Below are 16752 nucleotides of genomic sequence, written 5' to 3' on the forward strand. Positions count from 1 at the left end.
TAGGAGAATGAAGAGGACATAGCCTACTGGAATCAGTGGAATCATATCCAGAAACTGCTTACACTATTTTCAAAATTGCTGCTTTAGTTTTAGTTGGACCTCTTTGATTTTTAAATTTTCTTCCTATGATAAGAGAAATGTGCAGTTACCTGTGAGAGAATCATAAAACACTTATCTCTCTCCTTTTCAAAATTAGAACTTTTAGTCACCCTACTTTGGTAGAGCTTTGAAACTCTTCCTATAGGATCTACAGGGGCTGCTTGGAGCCATATTAGTAAGGTTAAGGAAATTGTTTCCACTTGCTGAGTGGTGTGGAATGCAAACTTAGAGGGTTTTAATGGAAACATGCTGGCCTGAGTTCCAAATGTTTAATTTTATTATTGGTTGATTGGTTGGTTGTGTCCCAGTTTTACCTGAAATAAGGGATGTTCTCTGGGTGGAAGCAGGTTCTTAAAGTTTAACTGTTGCCTTGTTTAAAAGGCCCTAGAAACCAGTGAAGCTTTGTTGCAAGAGAATTTTCAGTTATGCCAGGAGCAGTGCAGATGACTGATGGCTGTCAAAGGTTAGGACTTTGTGTGAAAGAAAATGTCTTTCTTATTCTCTAGAGCAAGCATAGCTCAAAAAGCATTGTAAATGAACTTCAAGAAAGCAAATGAGAAATGCATAATAATAATAATAAAAAAATGTAATGTCTATGAAGGAGAAAGCAGGTTGAAAATAGTTGCTTAGAAGGTCAGAAAAATTCAGAACATGGATGTTTTTAAGTCCTGTGTGGCCATTATAGGGTGCTGCTAAGTTGGGGAGCCATATCTTTTGTGCTATTTAATTTGTCTATTTTCTGGGTTTGTATGGTTTTGGAATTAAATAAGTGCCTTTGTTTTGTTTTTAAATGCTGTTGGAGGATGTATGTCTGCTGCAGTCGTGCTGCATATGTGCCAAATGTGCATACCTGCCATATGTGCAGTGCCAAAAAAAAAAATCCTTATTGATCTTTGGGATAAATAAAAGGCTTGTTACAATCTGCAGTCACAGTGCTTTGAAAAGAAGCAGGAATAATTTCTTGGTTGCGTTGAGTAACTGAGATACAGGAGTAATAATCCATTGGTGCTTTCCCTTTATCAGCAATTGGGAGAAGACACAGCCTGGTAATACTGTAACAGTACTGTTATATTTGCATTTTTCTGGGATTGTGTCAGGAGCATACTAGAACTGAACTCATACCTGGTTTCTGTTCCTGGAGCAGCATAAAGTTTGGGTTTTCACTATGCAGAAGTATGGTTAGCTTGCTTTGGATCACACCATTTATTACAAAATGTTGTCATGCTTATAGTGAGAAGTACTGTGTGTAGTTTGTTTATGTTGACAAATGACACTGATTATGCTGTATAGACGTCTGATTCCCAGGCTTGCTGTAAGCTTCATTGGTTTTCTGGAGAGAGATGCTATGGGATGACTTAATGATCTATTACCTATAAGCTATTTTCTTTGTTTCATCCTTCTGTGTCTTCACCACCAGCACCCACTGGGAAATATCAACAATCATTAATAAAGGACATGTGTATTTTCTGGTAGTGTTCTCAGTTGTCTTTATCTGGAATCCATACTTGAGGCCTTTTCCAGAACTATTCATCATACATGACATTACCAGTTCTGTTTGCTCTACTTTTGCAATTCTGTCCTCTATAGACCAGAGATAATTTGTCTTTTATCCTGAAGAGACCTTTCTCATTCACTCTTTATTTCTCTAGTTTAAAGAACTTTGACTTTTGGTATAAGAAAACCTAAGTGGGCATCAAGGAAAAACGACTGTGCTCTTTGCTTGTTTTCACTTTATATTCAATAGACAGGAGATAGGAGAAGAAGGTGACATTGTGGTTTGTGGCTGGATGCTGAGAATCTGACTAATTGCTGCATTTAACCAACTGCTGCTTATTCTTAAACTTCCTCTTCCCATCACATCAGGACTAAGTTTTCTATCAAGATTGTTAGAAACTCAGACAATGCTTTCTCTGCAGCAATGCTAAAGACTTCATGAGGCAAATGCTTTTGGATCTTCTGTGTAGGAGTTGATAATGGGCCATTGTGCCTGTTCAAATCCTCTGAAAGTTTTGGTAATGAGCACAGTGCTGTGTCATCTATTGTTTTTTGCTGCAAAGATTGATTGAACTAAGGAGGCAATGTTTGACATCATGTGAGAAGGAGGCAACATGAAATCATCTCCAGTTCCAGTATGTTTGGTGAAGAATTTAGCAGAAGTGAAAGGAAATTAACATAATTTTAACAAGATGTAAAGAGATGCCTAGTTCAAGGCTACATAATAAGGATTAATCAGTTGCTTAGAATGAAAACTGCTACAGCCAAATAGTCCAAGAGGTCTAAAATTAATTCTTAAGCAAGAAGAATTTTCTTCATTGGTATTATCTATATATGTAAGCATGCAAGAAAATTATATGCTGAAAATTCAGGCCTGAAAGTTTTCCTTCTATGGCATTCAGGCTTTGCTAGAGACACAGAAAAGCTGTTGGAGCTTTCAGTGCTTTTTTGTGACAAAAATGTATATTAAAATCAAGATTTGGGGTTTTTTTTCCACTACAGAAGAGGACTTTTTTCCCTGTCTGCAAAGTCAGTTAATATCTGTTCTCTTTGGTAAACAAATGGTCCAGTGAATATAGGCTGTTTTTACTCTCTGAGCAGAAGCTGAAGTGTGAAGATAATGTAATAAGTACCATTAAAAAAAAAGAGGGGTGGGAAGACACTGATCAAACTGATGTTTGAGAAGACTTTATATAAAGTAGGAACAAAAGAGTAATGACTACTGTGTAAAATTTTTTCCCAGCAGAAAGGAATCCTCTCTGCTGCTTTGTGTAATGACAGGCTGGTTAAATTAATTCCAAACTAACAGAAGAAAAATCCTACTGTTAAGACACTTTCTTTGAGATTTACAATTTTATGCTATACAACCAGTATCTTGAAGAATGTGATCTCTGCTTGAAAAAAAGTAATGTGTTGCTCATTAATAATTTGGGCTTTTGTGATGGGAAACATGAAGTTATACAAGATACATTTCTCTTAAATGAATGGTTTATAGCTCATAAAAGCACTTTTTGCTCTGTTTCCTTAGTAAATGTCTTTTTAGTGCAAGGTTTACAAGCACTTCCAAAGCCTTTGTAAAATAAAGCAGTCTTGCAATGAATTAATATTTTTCAAATACAATATGTGGTAGATATCCTTGCACAATAACACTGATTTGACAAATGGTCTTCAGACATGTTTTTGGCTTCAGTTCTGTTGGGATATTTGTATCACCCCAGTCATTCTGGAATTTTTTCCCATCCCCAAGTAAGTGACTAGTTCTTTTGAGAGTAAAACTGCCTTGTATTAGCTGGCCAGACAAATAAATTCAGGCTAGTGTTCCCCTCTCCTAATCACTGAGTCATTAAGCTTGGAAGAGACTTTCATGATCATCTAATCTACTTGTTAACCCAGCACCACCATAACCACCCCTCAGCCTATCCCCAAGTGCTACATCCAGTCTATTTATTGCTACAGCCACTTATTGCCTGTCAGAGCAAGAAGCACTCATTGGAGCATTGACTCTGCTGTGTCAATACCTTTAAGGAAAGCCAAAGAGTTTTGCAGGATCTTTAGCTCTTACTATAAAGCTTTCCATGTGCTCTTTGTCAAGTGGCTGATGTTTTTAACTGGCTAATAATCTAGATTAGACCAGCTCAGGTCTTGCAACATTCTACTCTTTTATGCAGAATTGGTAGGTTTTGGCTGTGACAACAAATAATGAATGATGCGACTGCATGATGTTGGATCAAAATGGTAGATTGAAGCTTTGCATATATGGAATTTCTCCTTAGTCCAGTTTCTGGGTAGTGTGTCCCCTATGTTCACATATTCAAGATACCAACAGAGGAGGCTTCATCCAATAGGTGTGCAATTTTCTGTCCCCTTTCAATGAAGCTTGGTATTGCCTTACCTTAGGTAAAATATTCCACCTCTGGGTGCTTCCTTAATCCTCATTTATAAGCGTTGCAGCTTTTACTCCTGATGTCTGGTTGTCCACAACCTATAGCTGTATCATAGGAAACCTCAACCTGTTATACTAAACTTTGGTCCTTAGGTGCAGCTTGACTTCTAGATTGTTCACAGTCCCTTTGTTACTGGACTGTAGTGTATTTCCATTCATTCATCAATATTAATATTTTTAAAGGTGGATTATTACAAAATTATTTATGGTAACAACTTTGATGTCTTTATATAAGCAATTTGTAGCTGTTCTCTTCTGTGCAAAAGATTTTTTTTCCTGAAAGATGGTTTTACTTAGAGCATGAGCTTTTTTTCTTTTCAGAAGAAATAAAGAGACATTTGTTTTTGCAGACCTTGGGGTGCTAAAGATCATTCCAAAACTGTTGTGCTATGATGCAGTTTATTCTATTGTGAAATGCTGTAAATCCAGAGACAAGGTGCAATTTATCACAGCATTTGGTCTTCATCTTTGTTCTGGTGTATCAGTACTGCAAATCGTAGGTTACTGCCATGTCTCTGTGTCCCAGAGTTACGTATGTAGTTCATATCTCTTTGCATCTAAGCCAAAGATGCGGGGTTTTTTAAGCATTGCAGGTTTTTTTCACAACTATTTCATTCCAGGTTTTTCTTCTGTAATACCTTCTTGCCACTGCAGTGTCCCTAAGCCTGGGTATAATCTCTGCTTTTACAGACAGAGTGCACATAGGCAGTGCTGTCATGTGACAGCTTATGACACCCAACAAGTTCACTGAAATATTAACCTAAGACACTTGGTAAACTGAAAATGTCATTTGTACCACCCAACTGCACTCTTTCTTCAAATGGCTCTCTTTTGAGGTCAAAACATGCACCAGAACCCACAGGCTGGGTGTGTGTCTTCCTTCCCTTGGTGCTGTTGCCTCTTATTGATACTCTTTGCCTTCCACTGTGCTCTGGTTACCATTCCTTGTTTGTTTTTTCTCCTACATAATCACTTCCCAACAAGCTCCTTGTGCTTTTGAGCAACACCTTCTCCTCCCTATATCAACAATTGTTATACAAATTATAATTGCATTGTGGTTGATCTTTGTTTGTTTGTTTTCCCAGATGGCATCTGGATTGTCTTGTTAAACATGCTTCTAGTATTCATAGTCTAGAATGTATGAAGACTAATATGGGCTAACAAGATTTGAAAAAAGCTTCAAAAGAAAAAACAGGAAAAATATGTGGAATTGGTGGGCAGAAACTCTAGTTGTGATTCAAACAACTCCCTGTTACTTTTTTATCTGGAAAAAAGTGACTTAACAACAAATTGGAGTGTATTTCAGTGTTTTATTTTGTGTTAATTACTTACAATATGCTTTTCTGTATTGGGTGCTATGGGAAAACAGTTGCATACAAGAGGCATACATGCAATCATAACTGCATTTACTTTGATATTCATCTGGCCTTTGCAGAGCAAAAACTTTTCTCCCACACCATTTTTTTGTCTGTTGCCCCCTCACCCTTCTCCACCACATTAGCAACTCCAAGCTCAGTCAGTTATAATGATTTTAAAGACAGTCTATCATTATATGGAAGATTGTATGTCTCATCTGACTTCTGACAAAAATGGTACTTTCATCTATGCATGATTGTTTATAATTTATTCATAGGCAACACTTGAATTTTAATCACAAGAGTACTGTGATAAACCTTTTCCAGGGCTTTTATATAGGACTGAATAGAAGGCCAATTGGCTTAGTTTCAGTGCATGTCACGTCTCTGCTCCTTCTTTTGTTCTCTGTTTTTTGCATTATAGTTTCCTCTGCTTGCTTTTGTACAGAAGGGGAATCCCCTGTGACTGGCTGTGTTTGTTTGTCATTACTGAAACAACTCTTTCCTGATGAAGGAAGCTTCCCATGATTTTTTTTCAGCAAGGGCCCCCTGGGCACTAGACAGCAGGACCTGCTGAGGATATTTTAGGGTTTTCTTTTTAGCTTTCTGGCTGTCTGGATTTTGCTCAGTCTCAAACTAAAGGTTTTCCATGGCTGCTGGATTGTGTGGGGTCTGGACGTATAAGCCTGAAATTTGTGAGAAATACTGCATTGTAAGCTAAATTATTTTTCAGTCAATAGCTTCAAAGAACATTTGCAGGTTTGGAAAGGTATTTAAACTGGCCTTTTTGGACTTTGGTGTTAACACAGAAAAACCAATGTAATGCTGCAGACCACCCATGGTACTTAGCATACCTGGGGGTTTGCTACTGAATATGAAGAGACATCCTGATGCCACAGTGAAAGGTGGTGGTAAGAGATTCAGGAACAAAGCACTGTCCTTGCTCTTTCTATGTAAAATGATTCAGAATTATCCAAAATGACCTACTGAAGTTTCCAGGAAGAAAGGAAGATGTTGTATTTCATTTCCCTGTGCCTCCAAAAGTAACAGATCAGCAGTAAGCTGCTTTTACTTTGTGTGTATCATAATATATGAAAGTCAGGAATAGTTTCCTGTGTTCTGATCAAGGTCTGTGTTGTCAGTGGGAGTGATTGAGGTTTATTTGAGTTACAGCAAGGTGCACTTTCTTCTACCTTGTACTTGCTGAAATGAGTTATCAGTTGACACTGGACTTACTGGCGGTCTTGAGTGTGTATTTCAGGAGCAGTATCTGTTCCACTAGACAAAAATAAGAAATAAACAGTATAACTGTTCGTTCCCCCTGCAGAATTGACCCCTGAGGAGAAAGCCTTGAAGATTGCCAAAGCTATGCGTAAGCAGTCATCGGAGGTAAAAGAGAAATGGGAGAACCTAAATGCCAGTGCCAGTATCTGGCAGAAGCAAGTGGACAAAGCATTAGAAAAACTGAAAGACCTTCAGTGTGCCATGGATGACCTTGATGCTGATTTGAAGGAGGCTGAAAATGTGAGGAATGGCTGGAAACCTGTAGGAGACCTGCTCATAGATTCATTACCAGATCACATTGAAAAAACTACGGTAAGTGTGGAACTCCTGGAAAATACTAAGTTTGTGTGTCAGACCTCTCCATTCTAGTCCCTCTAGTCATATTAGATATTTATACACTGTATGCTGAAATTCTCACGTGCAGTATAAAGTCTTTAAAGATATCTGAAGTATCAAATAAATTCCAGTGCTAGGCCACATTCCTAATGTTGGCTGGGATTACATACACACATAGATCTGTTTGGTCATTAGACTTTCTTGTTAGAAAAACATTTAGAACTTTTTTAATCATACAGAAATATATACATAGTTTTAAATTCTGTTCCTTAACTTTCACAAACTTAACACGTCTATTGTCTGGTTTTGTTTGTATAAGTGAATGCATTTACTTTTACTTTAGCCTGGCTTCTCATCAGGATTATTTCAAACTGAAGAGCACATACTACCCTATAATGTTGTGAGCAAACCAGTTCTTGCTGCCTGGGTTCCATGCAGGGCTCAGCATCCCAAGGTGTGGCTGCTCCTGATGGGTAGTAGTCATGCCCTACTCTTGGGATGCAGAGCTCCCCAAGAAGGAATATTTTCTGATAATTAGCATTGTCCAGAAAAGCCTGGAAACAATACAGTGAATATCATGGATTCCAGGAGAACATGTGGGTATGCACATGTAGGTAGAGAAGATTGCTCTGTCAGGCAAATTCAGCATTTACTGCTAAGCTTCTGATTCACAAACACAGATTTTCAGGTTTTAAGCTTAAGAATGAATATGGTAAAGCATTAGAAGACCCTGGGGTTGTGTACCTGACCATCCATGTCTTCTGCATAGGATGCTGGTGTTAGAAGGATAAAATAGGCTACTACCAGATTTATGTAGATATTCTCTTCATGTATACAGTGTCAGTGAATTCACAGGGCTACATTATTTCCCATATAGCAATGTAAGCATCCTCATTTTCCAAATTATATTGTTATTTTCAAGCTTAATGGAACCAAAATCTTTAAAACAAAGGCAGTCAATGCTGAGTTAGTATTCTGACTGCTGTTGATTTGAAAAGAGTAATGAATCTCTTCCTCCTTCTCTTATATTTTAATATAGATACTAAAGCAAGAAATAAGATGCTGATGCTGGATAGCTCCCTGTTCTCATGCTAAACAGTGATTTGTCATATCTTAATGGCTTTTTCTGTAAAGTACATGAAAGAAAAGTCTTTAAGATTTTCGTTGCTGTGGGGAAACAGGAGCATCTGCTGTAGCAATAGGGGACTACTGGCTGTCCAGAAGCCCAATGTTACTTTCTTGACAGTATGTTCCTTCTGTTCCTTGGCCTGATGAGAATGATTTTTGAAGGGGGGTAAATAATTGAGTTGTCCAAAGAAAGTACTTTCTTTACAGCTGTTTTGGGCTTGTTTCATGATGTTTAATCAAGCTGTTTATAGGATTGAACACTTAACTACTCCCAGCAAGAAAGACATTTGGTGTGTCTTTTTAACTGTAACTAAAACAAGTGTCAATTTTGTCTTAATACTGTATTTAGTTCGATTTGATTCAATAAACCTTTTACTTCTTTTTAGTCATTGTAATGGCTTTACTCTCTGGTTCTGATCAGGTAAAATATTGTACTCCTTTTCCTTATAAGCTACATTCCTTCATGCTTTGCTAGTTCAATAATAGTTTTTAAATTGAATTTTTGTCAGCTGCTTAATACTTAAACTATAGCTACTGAACAATTTTTTTCTTAAGAACACTTGGCAGGCTGTATGCTGGTAAAGCTCCTAATATAGCATTGTGTATTTCCTTTTGCAAAGAAAAGCTCTATTGCCATACAGCACCACAATAAAATAATAAATTATTTTAGGGGTGCCATTTGCCTATGGGCATTTCAGTAAGTTTAATACTGTTTTTCCTTAAAGGTGGCTGTGAGTGATACAATAAGAATATTGGAGTGAACTTTCCTTGCTGAGAACTGACTTGTGTGTAGTTGTTTAGCATAAATTGCCACACTGGGCAGGTCAGCACCATGTGGAGTTTACAGTGGCTTTTGTGCTGCTCAGATGTCAGTTGAACATAGGTGTATGTTTCCTACCCTTTTAGGCTTTTAGAGAAGAAATTGCTCCCATCAACTTAAAAGTTAAAACAGTGAATGATCTGTCCAGCCAGCTGTCTCCACTTGACCTTTATCCATCTTTAAAGATGTCTCGTCAACTGGATGATCTCAATATGCGGTGGAAACTTTTACAGGTATTCTTCTGAATATGTGCAGTTGGTGTGTGGGGAGGGATATTTCTCAGTCTCCTCTGTTTTCTTTAAAATGTTCACTTGTTGCCATTTGTTCATTACTTCTGTCACTAAGGTGTTATTCTGTTAGTACCAGTGCAACAAAAGGAGCTGCCTTTCCTGCTGTAGCTTGGCCAAAAGCTTTTCCTTTCAATCTGTTTCAGCAGTTTATTTGAACAGAAAGCTGCATTAAAGTCTGAGGAATAGTGGGAACTATTGCTGCATGGGTTTTTTGTATGTCTTGTAGCAGTAGATTTTACTGCATAAATCTGTGACACCAAAAACTGGTGTAAAAATTTTCTGTTGTGTTTCCAGCTTGTGTGAAAGCTGTTTTATTTTGTCTTTGAATGTTCAGTTTCTGTAGGAAATTTCAGTGATTTAAGTATTAGTAGAGCTCTAAAAAGATATAAGCAATAGCAATTTAGCATGAAAAGCAGAAGAGGATATGCTGAGATATTCATATTGCTTAGTTATGATTATTGTGCTTAGATGATCTGAGAAGGGTAAATCAATGTGCCTGATTACAGCTGAAACTCATACATAGTTTCACAGTGACTGATTTAGTGAAGTTTCTTACATCAGTTTAAAGTTCATTTATGAATTTTTGAAGTTTCTCCCTTTTTTTGTGTTTGTTTTTGTAGGAAATACTTATCACATTTCTAGTGAGAGTGGTGGGAATTAATTTTCAAAACCTGGGCACCAGTGTCTTGGCCAAGAGTCAAAGCCATTATCGTGTCATATCAGACCTTTCCTGTCCTAATACCATTTGGTAGTGGGGTTTCTTTTCTTATATTGTTTGTGAGTTTGCTTGGTTTTTTTGGTTTTGTTTTTGGTGGGTTGTTTTATTTTTTTGGTGGAGGGGGCAGGTATTGTGTGTGCCCTCTCAAATTTAGTTAACTAAGCAACCAAAGAACTGCTGGGTCTGCTACTGCAGTTTCAATTAAACTGAGGGAAGGCATATCAGCCGGTGAAAGCAGTGACTTCCAAAGTGGTTCTGTGCTGGAAAGGCAGCTGTGAGATCAGTGCAATCAAACTGAGACCTGCTGACTGTGGGAATTAGGACAACAGAAGGGTTGGTAGAGGTCAAAAACTTCAGCAGTTGGCTGTAGTCACCATGAAACTCCTCATGTTCATTATTGATCTACAGTTCTCACACAAGAACACTACAAAACAGAAACATGATTCTCGTTAAGCAGATGAAAGAAAAATATGTAGCCTTAAGTAGGTGGATGTCAAATATTTGCTGTGGCACACAAGCAAATTGATTTCGGTAAAAGAAATGTAAACAACTGATTTTGTTATCATGACCTTGGTGTTGCAAAGTACATGCAATGTAGGTTTTGTGTGTTTGTTTATGTGTAGGTGTCTGTAGAGGATCGCCTTAAACAGTTACAGGAGGCACACCGAGATTTTGGACCTGCATCACAGCATTTTCTTTCCAGTAAGTTCCTTGAATTAATAGATACATGTAAGATATGAGGCTTTCTCAAACACTGACTGATCTCTACTCCAGGTTTCCCTGTGGCTTGAGGAAGTTCCTCTTCCATGATATTATCATCATGGGTGTTTCATCTTCATAACTTCACTGACATTTTGACTGGTGTGCTTCCCCCTTTCTGAGATGATTGTGCCCTCCTTGCTTTATTCTGTGTCCTCTGCTACAAAGTCTGACCAGGGACTGTTCCAGAATCTTGGCATGTTGGTGACCACATCTTTTCATCCTTTGCCAACTATCTTCCATTTCCTTTTGCTTTCCCCCTTGCTGGGATGGCACAAAGGAAAAGCTCCCTGAATTTCTCTTTTTTTTTTTTTTTTTTTTTTTTAAAGACACCATGTCTTACATTCCCAGAACTTCAAGTAAAGAGCTGGGAAAAGCAAACATGCATAATTTCCTCAGGACTTATCCTTGCATATTTTTAATAAACATTTTAGAGGTATAAGATTATAATCTCACATCTAGTAAGAGGGGAAAAGCTGCGTTGATATAATTGTTACACATAGATAGGTTGTCGTATCGAGGTCCCTGTTTCCTGATGTTCCTGCCTACCTGCTACCAGAGCTAATGAGACAGAATTTTAACCCAGTCACCTCTCCAGTTTTTAACTGAGAGCTTCTATAAAAAAGATAATATTATTGCAGGAGTTATGAAGTCAAAATGAGCAGCCCTTTCTCAAAATTCTGTAGTGTATATCACTGTATAACTAAACTGCTATTATAATTTAAAGCACTAAATAAATCTTGATTTTTTTTCTTATGTTACAACCATGTTATTATTTTGAATTGAAAGTTAGTTTTTCATTAGACCAAATGCAGTGTATATAAAATATTACAGCTGTTATGTGAACCAGCAATTCCTGGAGCCATTTATTCTTTTTTTGTAAATTGACAGAACAAACAAGTTTAAAAGAATATTATTTGTTTCTTTTATAAAGCCCTATTAGAAATATTGCATGCTGTTGCCACAGTGATTTTGTAGCTCTTGTAGTCTCAAATGTATAACCTGGTCAGTACTCCTATGTAATAATTTGTTCAGAAGATCATGTTTGTAAGACTAGCCAGTCTAGTCTCTGTTAATAAAACAGATTAAGAAGCAATGTAGAAGTTGTTTCTCAGAATTTAGCTCTTACTCTAGTTGAGAGAGAATCACTGAAAGAGTCCACATGTAAAACTTGCCAGGAAAGGCTGGCTGGTTTTGTTTGTCTCGGCCTGGATCGTTTCCTTGAATTGGCTTACAACATGCCACAATAAAACACGGTGTTCACAAGTCTGAGTGGTGAACTGGCTTTGTTGCTGCTTAAAACATTCATAGAATTATGTCCACAGAGACTATGCCGTGCCTTATCAGCATTCCTCAGCCATATTTAGGGAATATTCTTCAGGCTTAAGGAGACATTCAGTTTATGTTATATACCTAAGTAAAAAAGGGGAAGTTTCCAGGATGGTTTCTGTGTTGGTAGATACCACAAAGAATTACACCTATGTAACACGGTTTTAGAAAAACAAATAATATGTAGTTATTAATTTAAACCATAACAACCAATAACAACCTCTTTCTCCACACCAACTAAAACTAAAGTGTCTTAAAAAACCCCAACAACAATAAAAAAACCAACAACCAAACCTTTTCTAGAGCTTTAAGAAGACAGAGTTAAAGAACCTGTATCTACAACTTGATATAGTGTCTGGTAAATGTAAGTCAGAGACAGTAACTTCAGAAGTAAAATAATAATAGAATAAAATCATTTAATCTTGAAAGTTGAAGGCTTTATCCTGACAGGTTGAAAGGCTGTGTATTCTAAATCAAAAATTTCAAACCTTTTTAGAGGCCATAAGTGACTCCTAGCTGTGAGGAACAAGTAGAATAGTAGTCTGAATAAAACAATCTCAGACTCCGAAGACTGAGATTGATTATGTATGTCTTCTGCAAATCTTCATTTCCAAAGCTGCACTTCTGAATTAGAGGGCAGGCTATTATCTGTGCTTATCTGACAGCAGCAATTTTCAGTTTACCTCACCTACCTGTTACCCTTCCTCCAAATACTAAGCAGGAGCCATAATTTACCATCACACCATTTTCAACAGACTGGATCCCAGTTATCATATAATCAGGAATTTTTTTTAAAAAGCCTATTTTTGGCTGTTCATCAGATTCATATAATGATGGAATAGCCCTGTTTAAGAGGGACTGACCTCAAAAGATCATGACATTTTATAGGAAAGGGAGCTTAGCTGAGATTATCCAGCACCCTGGTTCCAGCCCTATTAGTCCAGTGATGTCATCTCTGCAGTGGCAAGAAACTTTTCTTTACTAAAAAGGCACACTGCTGCATTTGCTACTAGTGTTTGGCTTCTTGGAACACCATTTACATGGATTCTTGCAGACCATCACTATGAAAAAAACTTCAGAATCTTTTTGAAGACTACCAAACAGTGTATTAGCCCTTTGTAAAATGTTCTGTGTTAGGAGAATGAGGTAAAGCTGTATTAAGAGGCCACTGCAATCTACAGTCCCTCTTTTTGCTGAGCTATTTGGCCCCTCCCCTCATTGGGAGGCAGAATTTGGTTGATTTGTTTTTCAGTGGTTTTGAGATGGAAGGTAAGCACAGTGAATTTTACACATCCCTAACACAGATAAAGGTGAAGAATCCTTATAATCCATTATTCTTTGCAGAAAGATTGCTTTTTGCTGCCTCCTGCCTTTAGAAATAGTAACTTGGTTTTTCTGTAAGTTATTTTCCAAAACTGACTGATCCACTACTCTGTTATGCTCTTGTATGCCTTCTAAGATGAATCCATGAACATCCACAGAGCTCTGATTCCACATGTTCCCTAACAAACAGCTTATGTCTCCAGTGGCCTGCTCAAAGCATCTGTCACACATACTAATATCTGCAGCCTGCTAGTGAATACCAAGCTGATAACTGCTATGTTCAGTTTTCATCAGTGATTTTTAAAAGAAAATAGTAATCTCATTTTCCAGACTTTTATACAGCAGAGAGTTTTACAAAGGTTGTTCCTAAATAAATAGAATATTACTTGTTCCATAATAATTAGTAATTTAATTGATTGCATTGTTTAGTTCATATTTATGTCAGTGCAGAATATCTACATTTCTCATAGCAAATAAATTGAAGTTAAGCAAATTCTTACTTAGCTGCCATATTTCATGTGAACAGGACGTCACAAGAGCCACCATTAAGTGCCAAATTGCAACACTAGAGAATTAAACTCTAAAGCTGATGGTCACCTTCGTCTGTCAGGTTGATTTTACTGGTTTTTTCAGATTTATGAAGGCATAAGGATTATTTTTCACCAAGCTATGTCTTTTTGAGCATTTAGCTTTTACTATGTTTTTTTTTACCTACGTCTTTGTTGCAAATGTTATCTTCATCAAATGAAGATGTAATTTTCTCTTTTTTTTTTTTTTTTTTTTTCCAGTAAAGTGGTTTATGTTATTCCTGTAATTTCCCAAATATTCTTCCCAGTTGATAGGTCTTTCAGTGCGTGAACATTTCTTAAATTATAAACTGTGATTTTTTTTTTTTTGTGTGGTTGAGGAGGAGGTCACAGCCATGAAAGCCTTGGGCACCAGCCAGCTGGTCACAGGGCAAGACCTGCCTCTGGCTGTAGCTGCAACAGCCTATGGGGCTTATACAGCTTTTAAAGCTTCACTGCAGTTTTGAGAGGTCTTTAGGGAAGAGGAGAGGGTTACTTTCAAGTGGATTTTTTTTTTCCCCCAGAGAGGGATGAATCCTAAAGTGGGCCAAGCTTGCAGAAAATTACATTAATTGAGAGTTTAATTACTTGAGATCTAGTGTAGATCAAAGCTGTCTCATTTTACCAGGGTTCTAAATGGGGGTTGTTAGGACCCGAGAGCAGGCGCTCTGTGTCAGAAGCACTGACATAGGTGTGCAATCACTTATTCCTGCCTGCTCCTTCAATCTCTGCTTCCACAGGGAATCTAGTGCAGGGAGTTTTTTCCATGCTAAAACCCTAATTACCCAGGCACTAGTCAGGTAATTTCTGATATGTGTCCCTATGGTTTTTCAGTAAATAGCTCTTTTTATGTTGAGCACCAACAGTCCTGTTAGCCGGAACACTTTTTACCTTTTACCCCTTGGGATCTCTAGGAATCTTCATGCCTTTTTCAACTCAGTGTGCAGAAACCTTTCTGATATTGTGGATGATATCTGATAAATTCTGCAAAGATTGCAATTCTTTAGCAAGGAGTGCTAAGACAGGTTTTAATTTTTTTTTCTTTTTATTTTTTTTGGCCATACAGTGTTAATCAATATTAATTTGAGTTGCAAGTAGGAACTAAGTGTTGCAACTAAGAAAAACAGGGTTGATATTTCTTCTTGTTCTGTTGCAGAACATTATTTATACTAGTAGAATAATTTACTGTAAAAGCATAAACTGATAATAATCCTATAGAAGTAGGAAAACAAGTGTCTGCAGTTTCCCTAAATGGGTAGCTTGCTTGGTCAGAATTTATCATCCTTCTTTGAAGTAGAATCATCACATTTGTTTTATTTCCAGCATGGCATCAAATAGATGCCCGTTTTCATCCTTGATAGATTGCCGTAATTTTCTTTGGCTGCTTTTCTAATTGCTGAAAGTAGTCTGGGAAATATTAATTGATTCTGTTTAATTTATTATTACCATATTAATTGTAAAATAAATAAAAGAGAGTTAATTTTTTTAATATGACAGGTACTTTATAATAACAACCTTCTCTTTATTTCCTCAGCGTCAGTACAGTTTCCATGGCAGAGATCTGTTTCACATAACAAAGTGCCCTATTATATCAAGTAAGTTTGCCTTGATTCCTTTTTTTCTTAAGTATAACAGAGGATCCTATCACCATAACCTTGCAGAAAAACAAAGGCATAAAATAGTTGCCAGAAATGCTATTGGGAGTTTCTCTGCGTAGTGTTATGCTGCCTATACTATAAAGTCATGTTTAGTGCTTTGTGTGCTGTGTAATTTAGAAATATGTAAAAATAAGTCACTGACAAACACAAATTAAAAGCCTCATTCACATAAGAAACAGCAAAGGCCCTCCAGTGTAATACACTGTCAATGTCCAAACTGCACTTGTTCTTGTGTGTGCGGCTCATTCAGAGTATAAACTGTAGAGGAAAAAAAAAACTGAGTAAATTACAAAGTTCATAACCCAGAGCAGAACAGTGGTGACTAATATCTATTGAGCCCATTAGTCCTTTTATGCAAAATTCCCTTGGAAATAGGTGTGCCTTGACTGTTCTTTTGTCATCTTATTTACTTTATGGAATTTTTATAGGGGTTAATATTAAGGTAAGTTTTACTGTGATGTGAACATTTATAAAAATTTTCAAACATCTTGATTACCAAGAGGACTGATTGAGATACTTATTTTGAATAAGGAATACCTAAGTTACAGAGGTGTGGAGATCTTGATGTGTTCTACAAAGAGCAGTCTCTAACTTTGCTTTTCTTACTCTACTAGCATTCATTTTGTTTTCCTGTACTTTCAAGGTCAACTATTGCAGCTTTGAGAGGGGGATAGGTCTTTACTAGAAAGGTAAATGAAATTTTAAGAAGGTACAGTGTATAAACGAGACCCAGAGCAGTTCATTTTAGGCTGAAGGAAATCTGTGTTTAAAATGTTATCAGTTTGGGAAAAGAATAGGGTTTTTAAGTCTGTAGGATGACTATGAATTGGACCTGAAGATAGATAGTTAATTTTAAAAGAATGTGTGAGGATATTTTACTATTGCATATTTCTCTGAGAGCCACATTTTGTGCTTCAGACAATTTACAAGTGCTTGAGAGCTTTGAAAAGCAGGTAGCAATAAATCTGTCGATCAAACCTGTTAGCAGTCTTGAGATGTGACAGTTGTTTTTAAGCTGTCATACCAAGATTAATTTCTTTAAAGGGTCTGAGTAGGTAACTAGAAAAAGCAAAAACCTGCTATGAACATCCTTGAATTCTCTACAAAAGCATTGGTGCTTCTCCTTAAAACTTTTGCAAGAGGCAGCAAA

General features: G+C 37.0%; 1 protein-coding gene across 3 annotated transcripts in view; it reads left to right on the plus strand.

The window, feature by feature from the left end:
* The window catches only part of UTRN (utrophin), a 316443-nt gene that overhangs the window by 232216 nt on the left and 67475 nt on the right, over positions 1-16752 (plus strand). For all 3 annotated transcript variants that reach the window (XM_066315631.1, XM_066315629.1, XM_066315630.1), the window contains 4 exons: positions 6719-6987; positions 9046-9192; positions 10591-10669; positions 15479-15539. In XM_066315631.1, coding sequence (XP_066171728.1) covers positions 6719-6987; positions 9046-9192; positions 10591-10669; positions 15479-15539 — 556 coding nt within the window. The remainder of the gene's footprint in view (positions 1-6718; positions 6988-9045; positions 9193-10590; positions 10670-15478; positions 15540-16752) is intronic.

The sequence above is a fragment of the Sylvia atricapilla genome, chromosome 3, assembly GCF_009819655.1.
Source record: "Sylvia atricapilla isolate bSylAtr1 chromosome 3, bSylAtr1.pri, whole genome shotgun sequence".
NCBI classification, from domain to species: Eukaryota; Metazoa; Chordata; class Aves; order Passeriformes; family Sylviidae; genus Sylvia; species Sylvia atricapilla.